At 48.9% G+C, this 17,809-nt stretch overlaps 1 protein-coding gene across 2 annotated transcripts in view; it reads right to left on the bottom strand.

Moving 5' to 3' along the window:
* Fbln5 (fibulin 5) overlaps positions 1 to 17,537 on the bottom strand; it is a 71,606-nt gene extending 54,069 nt beyond the window's left edge. The window contains exons 1-4 of one of the 2 annotated variants that reach the window (XM_055593233.1): positions 17,181 to 17,537; positions 12,663 to 12,717; positions 10,191 to 10,242; positions 7,792 to 8,049 (exon numbers count right to left, since the gene is read on the bottom strand). In XM_055593233.1, the coding sequence (XP_055449208.1) occupies positions 7,792 to 8,049; positions 10,191 to 10,242; positions 12,663 to 12,717; positions 17,181 to 17,197 (382 nt within the window). In that variant the 5' untranslated portion in view covers positions 17,198 to 17,537. Of the gene's footprint in view, positions 1 to 7,791; positions 8,050 to 10,190; positions 10,243 to 12,662; positions 12,718 to 16,663; positions 16,765 to 17,180 lie in introns of those variants that run through there. The other variant, XM_055593232.1, reaches the window with a different exon arrangement.
* Between the last annotated feature and the right edge of the window lie 272 nt (positions 17,538 to 17,809).

The raw sequence follows: 17,809 nt of genomic DNA, 5'->3' as shown, positions 1-17,809 counted from the left end.
GTGTGTGTGTGTGTGTGTGTGTGTGTGTGTGTGTGTGTGTGTGTGTGCCACAGCTCTGTCTTGCACCGATGGACTCCCCTTCTCAAGACAAGGCTTTAAACTGCAGAAAACAAAATTCAGAGAATTGCAAAGGGAACCTCTATATTGAAAAAGAGTGATCAAGACGTTTTAAAAGGCAAATGTGTGATAAGATTCTCTCTATACATACTTTTCGATATTGATTTAACTCTGTGTGTGTGTGTGTACATGTATGTGTCTCTGTGTGCATATAACAGCCCAGTCAAAAAACTCCAGAGAACCTCTCACTCCCGTACTGGTGATCCAGCTTTTCCACAAGGGTGCTGAGATAAAACTTGAGTCTTCATGCAGAGCAGGCACTTTGCTGGCGAAGCCATCTCTCTTCAGCCCTTATTAGTGCACTAAAGAGCAAGATTGAGCAACGGATCTGATGCCTTTCTCTGAATTCTGGAGTAAGTGACAAGCACAAATAAGATTTCAGAAGCAGTTCAAAGCAACTGTCCCAGCTGTGCTGTGGTCTGTAAACACCTGGATTTATACAGCCAGGGGTCCTGCTAAGAGGCCCATGGCAAGTTACCAACAGCCTAGACAGCAATGCTAGCTTTCAATTACACATTAGCCAGGGATCAGGAGGTATGAAACCGGAGGCCTTGATTTAAATGTACAGACCTCAGATACAGAGCCCTAATCCGTCACTAACCCATTTCACAGCTAACAGCACTTAGATCAGAGAGGCCGACTGACTTTCTTAATGCCCTCAGCCGGTAAGTTGTGAATCTAGAGCCAAAGCCCGGCTCTTAAGCTGTCTCAGCTGCCCTCACCTGAGCACGCTGCCTCAATTTAGGCTTTAATATGGGGGGTCTGTTTTTAAGTAAAATAATACATTTTAATAAAGTCAAGCAATTTGATGATCAAAAATTTTTTTAATGTTTCTGTCTCTCCCTAAGTGAGCAGATGGGCAGACAAGGGCTTTATGGCTTCAGGGGTGATCCCAGATTGGCAACAATGCACCACCTGAGAGCACCATGGCTTGTGCTCCCTAACTTCTTCAGGTGTGTCTGTATTTCCTACCAGCGGACTCCCAAGAGTCCCCTCCCTGCTGGGGTCCCTGTGGAAGTCTGAGCTAATTCCAGGTGCGGTAGACGAAACATGGCACTAAATCAACCCTCAGCTTCAAAAAGCAGGAGATATTCGAGCTATTTTTCCGGGGGCCGGGGGCCGGGGGGCAGAGAGCAAACAATGCAGAAACAACTAGGGATTGTGGGGCCGTGGGAGCACCATAACAGGAGCAGGCAATGTCAGCAGAAACGGTGTGGCTTGAACCCAGGATAGGAACTAACTAGGGAAGCCACCCTCCTGAGAAGTCTCCAGATTAGATGATGTGAGTGCATTATCCTATAGAATTCTCAAAGTGCTCCTCGGATGTTCATAGTGTCGTCATTATTTACAGTTACAAAAATGGGCCAGATGGTGGTGGCGCACGCATGTAATTCCAGCACTCAGGGAGGGGGCAGAGGCAAACAGATCTCCTTGAGTTCCAGGCCAGCCTGGTCTATAGAGCAAGTTCCAGGACAGCCAGAGCGATACAGAGAAACCTTGTCTCGGAAACAAACAAACAAACAAATCAGTAGAAAGGAGGTTTCGAGAAGGTGAGTGAGCTCCCCAGCTCCCCAGCCTAGATTAGAAAAAGAAGGAAGCAGAGGTAGAACACGGGGTGGGGGCTGCCAGCGCACAGGCTTTCTGGAGCAGTTCAAGGGCTTGTGATGAAAACCAACGGAGCTCCTGAGTCTATGGCGGTGCCGTTTCCTCCACAAGCCTGGCGGGTCCCAAACCCCTGAGCTACTAAGGAACCCACTACTCTGCTACTCTAGGCATTCTCTGAGCCTGAGGCGTGGGTTTCAAATTACAACCCGAGCTGGAGACCTAAAGAGAAAATACAGAAAGACCACGAGGAGTGAAGGCCTCTCCAGTCCCTCCTTCATTTGTGCTAACCACAGGCCTGCCCCAGTGTGGCTGAGGTTTCCATGTGCTCTTGGCCTTGTCTTAAGGCTGGAAACAAATGCCATATTGGGCTGACTTCCCATGGTTTTGTCTCACAATTTAAACAAACCAAGCTTTTCTGGCACCTTGAGGCAGATTCTGAGTAAAGTCTCCTGGAGACTTTGAAGGCCTGAAAGTGGGTGTGGCCAAGCTCAGCTTTGGGTCATTTTTTTTTTTTTTAAGGTTTCTAGAGAATTAGGCTTTCAGTACATTTCTGACTCTACGAATCTTTGCACTGGCTATGGCTTCAAGACCCTAGCAGGCCTGTTCTATGAATCATTTCCATTTAATATTTAGTGTCTGACATTCCACGCAGACTCTGCCTAAGGTGTTTTCATGCAAGCAGGCATAGTCATACCGTACCTATCTTACATTTCACAGACAAAGGCATAGAACCCCAGGCCTCAACTGTAGGAAGTGGAAGTAGCCAACCAAGAAGCAACTCCTCCAGGGCCTGGCTGAAGAGCTTCAGCCCTTCCATTCTCGGAGTCTTCCTGGCCCCGCCTCTCTGCTGTATTAGCAACTCCAAGACCCCCTTGTCTTTGACCACTTGCATGGTATCTGATCTCCCTTCGTTGACCACAGACCCCTGGCTATTCCTCTTTGTGCCTAAACCAGAGAACCTGGCATGAGTGAGGCACTCTGTGAAGTAAATTAGTTGACTAAATACTGGCTAGCTGTCAGGAAAAATAACTCAAGAGCATCTTAGGCCAACTCCATGCGTCTCCCAAAAGGATGTGTTATTGGTTCTCTCTGCCTGCTCGGTGCCCTGATCACTAACAACAAAGAAAGCCCAGACCAAGTAGGGAAGAAAAGGCTTTGGCAGTAGCCTCCGGAATGGCCAGGAGAATACCTGAAGTCCCTGAGTGCATAGCTCCGGAGACACAGCTTTTTCAGCTGTAGGACACATCCCAATCTGTTGCTGGTGGAGTCCCTAACTTGATACGGAGCCAACTCGGTTAGCAAAGCCAGGCTTATGTAGACTGTCACGTTGAAGCTCATAAGGAATAAACATGCAGAGAATGTTGGCAACCACATTCCAGGACTGGTTCTCAGAGGCCATATGTCATGAGGACGAGGCTCCAGGATGGCAGTCTGAATCTAGGAAGCCCATCACGGAGCGGCCCCACTCCTTGCTTTTAATTTGACATAGCCAGCCCCTGCTTTTCCCAGATGGCTCTTCACTGGCTCAGAACTCTGTGTTGTTTGATCTGCACTATGTCTGGGTCCAGGTCAGTGACCTCAGCTCCACCAGCCTTTCTTCCTTGCCAGTTAGCTATGCCTGAGCGCCCTCAGCCCCCACCTAGAGAATCTGGTTACCGTATATTCCAGGGGTGGAAAATCCGGGTGACACATTGCATCCAGCCATGAGTCCCGGCAGCCTGTGGAGCTGGTCACCCTTGAGCCAAGCTGTCATTCTCCTCCATACAAAACATTCTTGGCTCAGGGACTGTGATTCTTGGGTCACTATGCCCGTGTCCACAAAAGTGTCCCAAGCAATCTAGACTTCCCGCCAGGGACTCAGGAATTGAAACCCAAGGCCATATTGTTCCAGAACAGGGTTTAGTCACCACTGAAGCAGAACCCAAAACAGAGAAATCAAGAAGGAAACTCAGAAGTACTGGGGACCCAGGGCTCTGTCAGCCTACAGGAAAGAGAACACAGGCTAACCAGAGTGTGATGAAGATGGCTTCTTTGAAAGTAGGTCTGAAATGCAGTGAAGCTGAGCTTCATGGGGGTGGAGACAGCCATTAGCTTGCTCAAGGTAACTTTCACACTTTATGGAAGGAAAGCAGGGAAGGAATGGAATGGGTAGAAGGCCAAAGGCATCACCCATGAAGAGGTTTATCCAAAGAATTACACCAGAATTGGGCCTAGACTCTAGACCTATTTCCAGCTTCCAGAGCACCAACGGGGAATAGGCTCTGTACACCCGCTCCAGACAAACACCTTTGTGTCCGCAAGGAAGTGGCAAGGAAAAGAGATGGAGTCGGCAACTGGGGCAATTAGGAAAGCCATCCGACTCCATGACAGCAATGTGGGAAAGGCATTTCCCAGCCTTTGGGAAAGGGTTGGGGAGATGCATGTATGTATGCATGCCAACGCGCGTGGATGTGTAGAGAGAGGTATGTGTGTGTGAGTGTGCACGGCGAATTCAACATCAGTTAAGTCTCCCTTTTTACTAGATTTTATTTCATGTTCGTGCGCACGCTTATGCCACAGTGCCTGTGTGGCTGTGAAAGGACAGTTTGATGGAGTCTGTTTTCTTTTACCAGTCACGGAGATGAGGCATCATATATCCCAGGAATCAGTTCAGATAGCATAGCAAGTACTCTTACGCGCTGAGCCATCTCGCTGGCCCTCACATTTTTCTTTTCTTTTCTTTTCTTTTTCTTTCTTTCTTCCTTCCTTTTTTTTTTTTTCTTTTTAGAAAGGGTCTCTCACTGAACTTGGAACTTGCTGCACTGGCTGGCCACCAAGCCCAGGCATCTGCCTGCCTCCACTTCCCCAGTGTTGGAGTTAGAGGCATGTGCAGTCTTGCCTGGCTTTTCCGTGTAGGTACTAGGAATCTGAGCTCAGGTCTTTATGCCTGTGAGGCAAGCATTTTGCCCACTGATCTATGTCCTCAGCCCTGGGGAAAAGGCACTAATAAGGCAATCAATCTAAACAACATCTAGATAGTTCATGGTAAAAAATGAATTCTTGCTGACATCTGTAGTTTTGATAATGTATTCGAAGTTGGGTTTGGGGATTGTTGTTGTTTATTTTGTTCTGTTTTGTTTTTCAAGACAGGGTTTCTTTGTCCTGGAACTCACTCTGTAGACCAGGCTAGCCTCAAACTCAGAGATCCGCCTGCCTCTGCCTCCAGAGTGCTGGGATGAAAGGCGTGTCCCAACATATTATAAGTTTTTAGGGGAGGCTTTTGCTTTTGTTTCATGGTCTTCTTACAAAGAATCTTAGTCTTGTTTTTTAGATGATTTTGTACTGCTTACACTGATTTGGCATCCAAAGCTAATGAGGTGTGCCAATAACCACTGACGTTGGGGTGACAAATGTTCTCTCAACTCTTGTCCAGTTCAAAACTTCACAGAACAAAGATTTTCTTTTAAAAGCAAAATGAGTAAGGACCTTGCTGTTAACACTGACTTCTGCACTGACTCTCTAAAAGCCCTTCAATAAACCTTTACAGCCCAAACACCAGGCTCCTCATCCAGAGCCTGAATGATTCAACCTGGGACTCAAACCAACACACAGTGCAACCTCAAATGGGTGTCCTAACTTCTCTCTGCTTTGACTTCCGTGTAGGTATGACACAAATGCCAGTTATGCCTGTAGTGTAGCGAGGACCCATGACCCTGATACACAAACACTGAGCCAGCCCTTGTGTCACTACCGTGGCTGCACTGGTGATGCTGCGAGGTTGGTTTTGACGGGGAGGAGATAGACTCTTCTCTCCATGGGCTTCAGAAGTATCTCAAAGCCTTACTGAATGCTCATCCCTCAACACTGTTTCCTCCTCAGAGAGGAAGAAGCCCAGTGCTCCAGGAATGCCTGGTCTTTTTTGAAGGCCTTATTCCTTGCACACACCTGCCCTCCTCCTCGTCTCTTCCCTGCTAACTTGCTCCCTTTCCTCTGCTCCCAGCCCCCTGCCCCTTGTCCCAGTTCCCTGAAGCATCGGTTAGAGAGCTGCCCTTCCCACCCTTCCCAGCCCTTTCCCTGCTCTGGCCCCCTGCCACCACCTCTCACAATGCCTATAGGGGCCTCAGCCCTGGTAAGTCAGGAAACGGTGGGGTGGAGTGAAGGGAAGTCAGAACTTGGGACTTATGAATGCATAATGCTGGACATTTTGGAAATGGATGGGCCTGGTGCCAGTCCTTGCTGGGGTTCCCAGATTGTATTGAGCTTACAAAAGGGCCATTATTAAAGGTTCCCTGGGTCCTATGTAACAGGTTCAGAACCACAAGTGGTATGATGTCAGAAGGGTCACAAGATTAATAGACTTCCCAGCATGTCCTCAGTGCCAAGAGCCTTGAGTCCCTGGAAGGAGGTGCAGGGGATAAAGAGGGCACCCAGCTGTTCTACGGAAGAGGTTAGTGAGATGGCCCAAGAACTGTCTATACCAGGACCAGATGAGACCCTTTTCCAAAAGCCTGTAATGCTTCAAACTGCCATCACATCCCCTTCCACACTGCCATATGAGCATATGTGGTCAGACACTCAGTTCATCTGTCCTCTGGTGTCACCTGAGAGAGAATCTCTCTTTCTGTCTCTCTCACCCCACTTCTTCTTTGGGGCTATTTATTTTCTACTAGACGGGAACATTTGGCTAGACTCATATCCTAACTGCGCAATGACCTAACTTGCTGGAGTCCACATTCACCTTTCCAAAAAGTAAGAGGTTGTAGTGAAAGTGTATCCAAAAAGTTACAATAGCTTCTTGTCCTGCTATGTGTCATAAGAAAGCATGGCACTGTCTTCTCCCTCCAAAGCTGTGAAGTGTGACTTGAGTGGGCTCCACGTGTCCCTCAGTCTTAGTTAAATCTCAAGCAGCATGTGCCCCGACATACCGGGACCTTTGAGACCAGTAATAATGCGGAATTGTGAGCTCAGGTAGATTCAGTTTTCCCCATAGTACTGATGTACATAGATTTGCATAGTGTTTGCATATATTTAAATGCAAATGCACACTCATTCTCATGAACATATTTATATTATAATCAGCACAGTCTCTCTAGCTGTTGGTTACAGACCAATACTTCAGAGCCTTGAAACCCACAAAAATATTATTAAGTATACTGATGGTCTCCCACACCTTTAAGGCCATGGAAAGGAAATATTAGAATTTTAATTCATAAAATTCATATTTATTTTTATTGAATTCTTTTAAATTTCCTACTTCGTATGTGTGCTTTAGATTCCTCAAACCACATGAGTGTAACAGGAGGCATGTGTCATGTATAAATATGCCTGTAATGGGGATCCAAGCCCAAAAAGATTTGGCAGAGGGTGCACAGTCAAGAGTTTGAGCCGTCACTGTCAATCTCTCTTCATGGGGATAATTACAGAGGTTCAGTCCATCTCCTGCCAGAGGAGTGGGCAGGACCCCAAGCAAATCTCCTCCAAGGCAGCACTGGAAAATGGAACCTGAAGCTCTTTAGTGCTGCCAGTTCTTCTGGGGCTCTGGGGCTCGTGGCGTATGGTATCTACTTTTTCCCTGGAGTCCCCATCAACAAGGCCTCTTTAGCCATAAAAACATCGGCTCCTACCTAAGAAACCCACTTTCTTTTCCAGATCAGCTCAAGGCTTTTCTGCAGTACAGCGCAGTCCATTCAGTACTTAGATGCAGAGCACAGGCCTTGAGTCTGACAAATTAATTGGTTATTTAGTTGAGAAAACATGAAGTTGACCACCAATGAGATCAAAGAAAGGGATGGATGGAGGATGGATGGATGGATGATGATGGATGGGTAGATTGATCAATTGCTAAAAAAGAAAAAACAAATAGGCTTTCTAGAGAACTGTGAATTAAAGGGCACAACTCAAGTCCTGAGTCAGAAGACGACCCAGAAATATATCTGGAAGAGAACGTCACGTCATCTGTGGGCAGCAGACTATTGCTTGGCACATTGGCACATCTCACGGCAGCTAGCTCCCTCTGGGAAGACATGTTGGATTCTGAGAGCCCTCCTGGGAAAGCGCAGCAGGTGAGAGGACAGGCACCAGGCTACTCACCCACACACTGGTTGCCTTCATCCATCTGATACCCAAAGCGGCAGACAAGAGGCCTTGAAATCGTGGGGTAATTGGAAGCCGGTACCGGTGGGGCAGCTGCTGCTGGGTATGGGCCCGAGTAGGACGTGGAGTAAGGGTTCGAGTAGGGCCCTCGGTACACCGGGTTGGTTCGAGGGATGCACAAATACCCGCCATTCTGGTTGACACACATCATGTCCCCACGGCAAGCTTCGGGTATGGTCCGGCATTCATCGATATCTGCAGAGGCCAGAGAGAGGACAGATGTCGGCGGCCCCCTCCACCATGCCGAGCAGGCGCATGCTGAAGCAGCTGGCTCATGGTACCCCTGCTGCCAAGCATTAGCTTCTTGAACCTCCTCCCCACTAGTGACCTCCAACCCACAGAAAGCTAGACTATAGTTGACTTCATATTTTTCTTTAAAGACCGCTTCCTTTGAAACCTGGGCGAATGTATCCTTTAACACATAAGAATGTAGCAAATACGAACACCCTTGGTTTACAGAAAGAAAGCAACAGTAAAAGTAGACCCCAGTGTTCCTCTGTGCATGTAAGAACAGGTCAGGTACTCTCCTGTGAATTTCTTGTACTCCAAAAACATGAGAGCAGGCCTTAGGAATCATTTCCATTTCTAGTCCAAGTAATAGCTGGGCAAGAAAGAAAGAGACCTTTACGCCCAGAAAGACAAGGCTTGGCAACGAGCTAGTTACTTGCGGAGAAAGCAGGGCACTGCTTTCAAGTCGGCGCCCTCAGTGCCAGCAAAATGGGACTGCGTCTCGCCCCGCTAGAGATCAGCTCATGCCGGAAAGAGAGTGATGGTCTGTCTAGAAAAATCAGCCTTGTTAGGGCAAGTCAAGGGAGGCCCCGACTCTGGCTCCGGTAGGCAGTAGACCTGGTTTTGGGTGCTGGACCCTGCCACCAGCTCCCTGGATCCTGCTCTGTGTGGGACCAGAGACCGGGGGGAATGCCTGGATCTGGGCAGCTCGCCCACCATGTCATCGGAGAAATTCGTGCCAACTCCCAGCTTGGGAACTGCAAATGCTGTGGTTCCGAGTACACTGGTCTGTTTACCAGTGAGAGCGATGGGCTGGAAAGGAAGCCACGCCCTCTTTTCCCTGTAGTGTGTCCTTGAACCAAAGTGCTTTATACTGTAAATTCAAGAGGAGCCTGAGTCTCCCCAGGGTTAAATTCATCCTTTCAAGCCATCCATCTCCTTTCTGATTCTCAGTTGCTGTGACTCAGGACAGGCAAATGATTTGACCTAAATCTGATCTAATTAAGAAGCTAACTATTCCCCCACTGTGGGGGGGCCACACCTGTCCTCTCCACTGGCTCTATGCTCCACCACAACATGCCAAGCCTGAACTTCTTTTACACCCCTGGTCTTTGCCTATGCTGTTGCTTCCGCCGTGGACTGAGATTTCTCGGTGTCCTGTTCAATACCCAGTTCAAACCGGACCCTGACTCCTTGCTGAGTCTGGGTGTAAAGTTTCCCTCCCTTCTCTGCTTTTTCAGGTTCCATTGCTATTACCACCACTTGACAATGCCCTTATTCCACCAACTTGTCACAACATTCACTGCGTCTAAGCTTCTCTCCACTAGATGGCATGCTGAGAGAATGACCTTCTTTGAAATACTTCCTTATTCCTGATACCCTGGGAATCCATTAGGTCACAGGGCTGATGCCATCCAGGTTACCACTCAGCTGGTATTCCTCCTGGATTACGCCATGGGCTACCCAGTGTGACTGTGTGATTAAAAGTAGAAGAGGCAGGAGACTTGGTCAGAGGCGTTCCAAAGGAGGAAGAGAACGAAAGTGTAACTGTCACTTGATTGCTGAGGATGGAGGTTACAGGCTACCACCCAAGGAATGAACACGGCATCTGGAAGCCAGGAAGGACTTTACCAGACTTCCAGCAAGATGGGAGACCTGCAACCTATCACGGCTTCAGGAGGGTAGATCCCACCAACTTCTCCCATGAGCAAAATGATGCTCTCTCTCCCTGAGGCCCAAAGAAACCCAGCTCTGCCAATACTCTGCTCTTCGCCTGGTAGACAGATGTTGGGCCTCTGACCTAGAAGGCTCTGGGATCTTAAGTTAGCACCATTTAAGCTAGTATGCTTGTGGAGCCTTGTGGAGGCAGCAATGGGGAACAGAGCCAACAAAAATGCCTGTTGAGGGTAGAGACAATGCTTTGACCCCGGACCGTGCTTAGCCCAAAGAACATAAGCAACAGGGACGTCATTCCATCACTGTTTTCTTCCGTGGAGAAGGCAAAAAAAGATTTGACAACACTGAACAACAGCTGGGGAAGAAACATAACTGTAATTGGACTGTTACTGGATATCCCCACCTCATAAGGGACTGTCAGCATCACATACCTAAACACTGTCCTGTCTGGCGGTCCAGGTCAAAGCCATTTGTGCACTGTTGCTGTGGAGAAGGAGAGAGAAGGAACAGGTCAGGTCACTTGACTTGCATTCTTTGTCACTATAAAAGCATCACAGAGCATTTGGGAAGTGGAGTCAAGGGAAAAGACACAGATAACACCCACACTTGGAGTGGGTCTCTATTTGCAAATGTTTTTGTTTTTGTTTTTTACAGTCATTGCACACTTAGCCTTGTTTTTTAACCCCCCTATACCAGTAGCTCACGGCCCCCACTTTCTGCACGTAAGGGTTTGGTCATGCCCAAGTGATGAGGGGTAGTAGTGGCCACACAGGAAGCCACAATGCAGCAGCCCTACCTTCAGGAAGGGAGCTCCCCCAGGGTGCCCCAGCTCTCCTTCACAGAACCTAAAAGAAGCCCTTTATTTCCTACAAAATTCCCTCCCTGACTCTCAGTTGTGTTCATAAAACAGAAGCTATGTGGCAGATGTGGCCTGTTTCCTAAGCAAAGAGGATGGGGATATCCCTTCATTTCAATTTCAGCAAGGCAGTGACACAAAGGACACATTTTGGCAACCAGCAAGAGTTGTGATTTTACATGTAGCCTGAGCTGCAACTGTACATGCCTTTTTTTTTTTTTTTTTTTGGTTTAGTTTAGTTTAGTTTGTTTTTGTTTTCAAGACAAAAATCTCATGTAGTTCAGGCTGGCCAGTGTCTTCCTGCCTCTGCTTCCCAAGTGCTGTGAACTTCTATATTTTTGGTTGTGGGCTGAGCCATCTTTCCAGCCTTGGCTATGAACGTTTAAAAAGCTGAACTGGGAACAAACCGAGGCCCTTTGCAGGTGCCTAAAGTCTGACACAGGAATGAGTCCAGTGTCTAGGATTATGGTACTCCTGTCACTAGACCCCCTCCAGCCTCAAGGATGGGCTTCCCTGGGCCGGGGTGAGATTCGTGGGGCTGCTGAACCTGACCTGTGGTACTGCTAAGAGTTCCAGGCCTTAGAGCCTCAGGACAAAGGAGCCAGAAGAGCTAGGTCTCTGTACCACAGAACCCAGGAGAGCAGGTTCCAGGAGGGCATCTCAGGGCTGGGGTAGATTCAACTCAAGAACTGGTTTTCCCAGTCCCTAATTCTCACTGAAACCCTTACTCTCCTCACCTTACTTCTTCCCTTTGCCTCGGCATCTCTATCTAGAAAACAGGGTAATGTTACTTAATTTTAAGTAGTTACAAAGAGGAAACGTGCTACTATAAATGCTTATATTATTTAACATGATCTGTGGCCACTGTCTTCTTCAGGACTAGACATCTTTATCTGTAACCCTTGGGGCTAGATTAGAAGATGTCAAGGTCTTGAGAGCTGAAATTCTTTGATATTCCTCTCAAGCCCTTCCTCTCTCTCTCTCTCTTCAGTATCTCATGGACTTTGAATTACTTCATAATTCTTCCCCTTGTCTCACCCCAACATATTTTTTTTTCAGTGCTAGGCACCAAACCGGAGGCCTTGCACATGCTTGGCAGGTGCTCTGCCCTTCCCCATCTGCAGCCCTCAGCCTTACTCAGAAACCGGGCTGTCTTTATTTCCTTTCCACAGCAGCCACACAGAAGGGCCACGCTGAGCCATCTGAACAATGGTTCTCAAGCTTCCTAACACTGAAGCCCTTTAATGCAGTTTCTCACGTGGTGGTGATCCCCCCAGCCATAAAGTTATTTTCTTTGCCACTTCGTAACTGTAATTTTGCTACTGCCATGAATCGTAAACATCTGTGTTTTCCAATGGTCCTAGGTGACCCCGGTGAAAGGATCATTAGACCATGCCCTAAAGGGGTTGTGACCTACAGCTTGAGAACTACGGCTCTAGAGGACATCCCCTCCCACCCACCCACCCACATTGCTTGGAGCAGACACATCTGGTCCAGCCCTCCCTGTGGCTTTACAGATGAGATACTGAAACTTCCCTCAGACCCTTGCCTCCAACCCGAATTCATTGTTCCTTTCACATTCCTCCCAGGGAAGGGATACCCCTGACTCCATGCAGCTGAATTGCCCAGCCCCAATACTGCACAAATGGAATGTTTTAGGGTAACCTTCACTTCCTCCCCACCTCTCTCATGGGTAGAGACACACACTGACCTAGCCACGAGGGCCCTTTGCAGGAATCCCAGGGGCACCCTGACCAGACACATCCCATTGGACTCTAAGTTAAGTTAAAGAGAGTCTCCCTGAGGGACACGGCCTTGGGTTTGAAGGCAGGATGCTGAGATCCAATTCCAGCCTTGCCACTTGGAACACATACCACCCTGTGGCAAGCTCTGCCTCTAAGTGCCTTGGCTGCAGTCTGTATTTTTGAAGGGTAGTGAGTGAACGGCAGAGTGCCTCCCATTCCTGTAGCCCTGGGGTTCTGAAACGCATGGCGGGACTCCTTCACCCAAGCTTTGTGACAAGCTCCTGGACAACGTGAAGCCTTACCTGCCCATTCCCAGGGTGTGGAAGCCAGAGGGCCAGGATGGTAACGGTAAGTATCCTGTGGGAGGTGAGAAACTGAGAGTGAGTGCCAAGGGATGCTTACGTCCTGGAAACCTGGACCTCCTGCTATCCAGTGACATAGCTGATGGCTTTGCCGTGTGCTTGCAAGTGGACAGGGCACACTCAGCCGAGCCCAGTGTGGCTCTAATCTAGCCCCATAAGAGCCAGCCTCTTACGTTGACTTGTGTGTTGGGATAATGAGTTAGGCCACATGCTTGAATACAAGGGTTTGCTGCTTAGGAACAAAATTCCAAAGACCCACAGCCATGGCATCAACCATAGTCTTTCATGATTCTGCACGGAGACTGCCTGAGTTAAAGATTATGAAGACATGAGTGCAGAGCCAAGAGCCACTGTGTCTTCAAACCACGAAAGCTAGAATGTGAGGCGCTTTGCATTTGCAGGAAGTCACTTAACCAGAACTTGGAGCCCTCAGTCCACACATGTGAAGACCCGGTCTTGAGTGGCCCAAGAACCCAGGGTCCATCCTAGTATGTGGCTTGTGAGAACTGCCATCCCAAAGGGTAGAAGACTAAGGAACCCCATGCAACCCCCAGAAGAAGAAAGACAGAGAGAAACAACAGGAAATGCCGTAATACCATAGCTCAGCCAACATGGCCACCCACAAGCCAGTAAACATCTCTGCCTTCGGGTAATTGGGTTCTTTGCTGTGGCTAGCCTTTTGTCTGGTGAGACTGTGGTCACCAGCATGCTTTAAAACTTCAAAGTTCACGCCACTCACACCTATTAAGATGACCATCTGTGCAGTGTGCACGTGTGTGTGTGTGTGTGTGTGTGTGTGTGTGTGTGTGTGTGTTGACCTGTGGGTGCATGTGTGTAAGTGCATAAGCACTTGTGTGTCCATACGGAAGCCACAGGTTGGCGTCCAGTGTCTTCCTCAGTCACTCTCTACTTTACACACTAAAGCAGGGTCTCTCAGTTGTACTCAGAGCAAGCAAACACGCATACACATAAAAGGGTCGGTTTTGACCTTATGAAAATAGAGAACAGAAAAGCATAGGAAGAACGCAGAGAGATCACAGTTCCTGTGCATTGCTGATGGGAACGTAAGACTGGTGCAGCCGTGCGGCACCCTCACCCTGTGATCTGCAGGTCTGCTCCAGAGGGCATTCCCAGAGAACCGAGTCCAGGACCAGCCACACGTGTACACTCATGATCACAGCAGCATTTGTAGAATGACCAAAAGGTGGATTCAATCCAACGTTCACGCATGAATGGCTAAACAAAATGTGATCTCTCTCTCTCTCTCTCTCTCTCTCTCTCTCTCTCACACACACACACACACACACACACACACACCAATATTAGTCAGACATAAACTGGCACATCGGACTTGATACAAATGAAAAGCTAGGCACATCGCTATGTGCTTGTAGTCTTAGCTGCTTCAAAAGGCTAAAGTGAGAAGATCACTGAAGCCTAGGAGTTCAAGGCCAGCTTGGGCCATATAGTAAGATCCTATCTTAAAAATAAAATAAAATTTAAAGGGTAAAAGGACAGATGAGAAGGCTCAGCAGGCAAGGGAGCTTGCCCTGAAACTGATGACCTGATCACCAGGACCCAGGAGGTAGAAGGAGAGAACCAACTCTTGAAAGTTATCTCCAAGTGAGTTCCCTAGTAATGGGGACAGGGACTGTCTTTGACATGAACTCAGTGGCCTGCTCTTTGATCACCTCCCCCTGAAGGGGGGAGCAGCCTTACCAGGCCACAGAGGAAGGCAATGCAGCCAGTCCTGATGAGACCTGATAGGCTAGGGTCAGATGGAAGGGGAGGAGACCTCCTCTATCAGTGGACTTGGAGAGGGGCATGGGAGGAGAAGAGGGAAGGAGGGTGGGATTGGGAGGGGACGAAGTAGGGGGCTACAGCTGGAATACAAAGCGAATAAATGGTAAGTAATAAAAAATAAATTAATATGAAAAAGAAAGTTATCTTAATGGAAAAAAAAAAAAGATGTGACAACGTTGGATGAACCACAAGGACATCATGGTGAAATGAGTGACTCACACAAAAACATATAGAATTCAACTTATATCAGGTACCTCTGAGTTTGGGGGGGGGGCAGGGAGGGGATGGTTAACAGGTACAGAAGTTCTTTTTAATTTTTTTTTCCTTTTGTGGCTTGGGGTGATTTTTTTTTTAAACAAGGTCACACTCTGTAGCCCAGGCTAGTCTACAACTCACAATATGGCCCATGCTGTCCTTAAACTTGTGGCAGTTGTAAGTCACCTTTCTGAAGGTTGACATTACAAAGCACAAGCCACTACTCCGAGATTTTTTTTTTTTTTTTAAACAAGGCCTCCCTCATGTAGCCCAAGATAGTCTCAAACTGACTATGCAACCAAAGCTGGCTGTGAACTCTTAATTCTCCTGGCTCTACCTCCCAAACGCTGGGGTTCCAGGGGTGCACAACCACAGAGGGTAGGGACGATAGCTGTTTGCAGGATGAAGAGACATACAGTCTGGTCACATAGCCAGGTGAGTCTATGAACTCTACTGACCTGGGCGCTTAAAGCAGGAAAGATGGCAGACAATGCAAAATCTATGCAGCTGATCTAGTCTGAGCAACTATTGCTTGCAGCACAGATACTGGGCAGGAGAGCTGCAGAGCTGTAACCCAGGGGCCATTCACCTGAGCTGGCTGCCTTGTAGCATGGGCCAGGAATGCTAGAAAAACCCAGAGGATACCAGGAGTCAGTCAGTGGGGGCTTCCTGGAGGAGGTGATTGTGCATGTTTCTCAGCCTGGCTATGGACTTGGGGGCCTGGTTGCAGTCATTACCCACCCTGCACCATGGTTTCAAAGTCCCCGCCTTTTCAGAATGAGTGCTCCGTAAATTACAAGCTCATTCGTATCCCTGGCACATGGCTCAGGAGAGACAGCAGTAGGTATGCAGAGGACCCAGAGGTAAGGCGGCACCCAGACAAAACTGAGCCTGATGCAAACCAGATAGGTGCAAAACCACTTCCTTCACGCAGCCTGAATCCAGTCCCGAGCAGACACGTGTTCATTTCATCTAACCGCCTATGTGAGCCAGGTTCTCCCAACACTGAGGACAGCTCTGGCCTTATAAAATGCAGGGCCAAATCCCAGGGCTTTTTGATATCTGCAAGAGCCAGACTTTATATCTGGAAGGAATGAGAACAACAACAGCTCATTTTCCAGTCTGTATATTATGAATTTCAATGTTTTCCTGTTTCTTCACACAAAGTTTCCCTTCAGGTGGTTATAAAATCCTGTCTCGTTTATGTTGGAGATAGAACAGCCTGGCTGAATGCAGAAGAGTTCAAGAGTGACTGGAAAAGGCGTGCTAATCCTACCGGTTTCTCCCCCTACCCTACTCCCTATTCCTTTTGGCGAGAGCCAGCCCAGGACCGGCCAGCCCCAAGCCCAGCCTCCTGGAAGAACTGTGGCTGGGTCCTGGGGGCCAAATGAGCTCCAGGCTAACGGGGGTGGCTTTCCAGAAAGAAACAGTACCCAACTCTGCTGCTCCCAGTCTCAGGAATAGACGTACCTTGTCATGAAAACCCTTTAAAAAAAAACCTCCAATAATTAATACCGAAGAGAAGAAACTATCTCAAACCTTTTCTTTTGACTCCGGGTCTGCCATCCAAGAAAAGAGGGGAGAGCAGACAGAGCTCCCAATTGTCAGACTCGTCTGTCGCTGACAGACAACGCTAGTCGGGTTGCAGGATGACAGTATTCCGATGGCTTACCGTAATGTGGCCCAGCTTATCTTTGCATGCACGCACCCCTCCCACATGCAAACACGCCCAGAGAAAGTGTGCAGATCTGCGCGAGGCAGCTCTATTTTCAAGAGACGCCGGGGGAAGGCAGAGCAGCTGTCATCCTTAAACTTCCTCAAGGCTCAAGGATTACCCGTCTGGAATCGCAATTTCCGCCAAGAACAGCAAAACATTTGCTTACATGCGTCCCTGTCTGCAGTGTCCACTGTTGACTGGCTGGAAACTTCTGGGTCCCATGCCCCCTGCGAATCGCACACATAGAGCAAACGCAGCCAGGAGCGTTCAGAGACTCCGCCTGCCTGTCCCGCAGCAAAGCGATCGCTGGTGCCCGTATCCAGCACCAAATTAAAAAAAAAAAAAAAAAAATGTAGGGCGCACAAAAAATATTTTGTAAAGTGCGCACAAAGTTGCTGCCCTTTCCAAAAAAGAAAGTGGAACGACCCGCAGAGGTTGTCTGCAGCCCTGTCTCGAGATGCTGATTCCTGGACCCTGTTAGAAAAATCCCCACTCCCGAAGGAAGGTCTCGAGATGGGCGCAGCTTTTTGTAATTAACAGAATCATTGCATCACTAGCTACAAGTCTTTTCCAGCGCCCTGACACGGGCGGAATCTCAGCCATAGCCATTTTCCACCCATCAGGTCCGAAGTTAGGTTTCCCCGAGCCTGGAGAGAGACCGTTTCTGGCGCCTCCCGACCTACCTTTTTAATCCTGGCATGTCCAAGATGCGCGGGTGGAGAGGCTTCGCGAGGAAGGCAGGCTCTGCGGCGGGACCGGCCCGGGAGGTTTGGTTCCGGAGGGGCCGAGCGGGCTGTGCGGAGGGCCGGGGCAGTGCCGGGTGCTGGGAGCCACTGCGGAGCCCTCGCCGCCGGCACCTGGTTTCGCTTAACCCCCTTCAGTAATTCAGCATTAAGCCAATTGGAGGAGGAATGTTAAAAATGAACACTTCATTTTCTAAGTATGTTAAACAATGCAAATGGGGCCTCGGTCTGGACACAGCTGGTTCGGATTACAGCGCTCACCAACTGGCTAGACTCCTCACAACAATCTTGGGGCGTCTGCCAGGGCCAAGTGCTCGGCGCTGGGAGGGGAGCCCGGCCGAGCACGGGGCTGGGGGGCGCCCAGCCTCCCCGGGGCGGAGCGGGGCGTGCGCGAGGGGGCGTGCCATCAGGCCCTGTGGCGGCGCTCACTTGAACTCAGCACCGAGGCAGCTTCGGAGAAGCTGGAGGTGTGATCCACTAGGAACCGGCGGCTTAGAGCGAGGGACCAGCGAGACGCCCCCAAGCAAAGGATGCGGGGCAGGAGCGGATGGGGAAGAGGAAGAGAAAGG

Source organism: Psammomys obesus, unplaced genomic scaffold (genome assembly GCF_907164565.1).
Source record: "Psammomys obesus unplaced genomic scaffold, mPsaObe1.curated_primary_1811, whole genome shotgun sequence".
Taxonomy (NCBI): domain Eukaryota; kingdom Metazoa; phylum Chordata; class Mammalia; order Rodentia; family Muridae; genus Psammomys; species Psammomys obesus.
The sequence above is the reverse complement of the archived record's forward strand: the minus strand, read 5'-3'. Positions and strand labels throughout refer to the sequence as shown.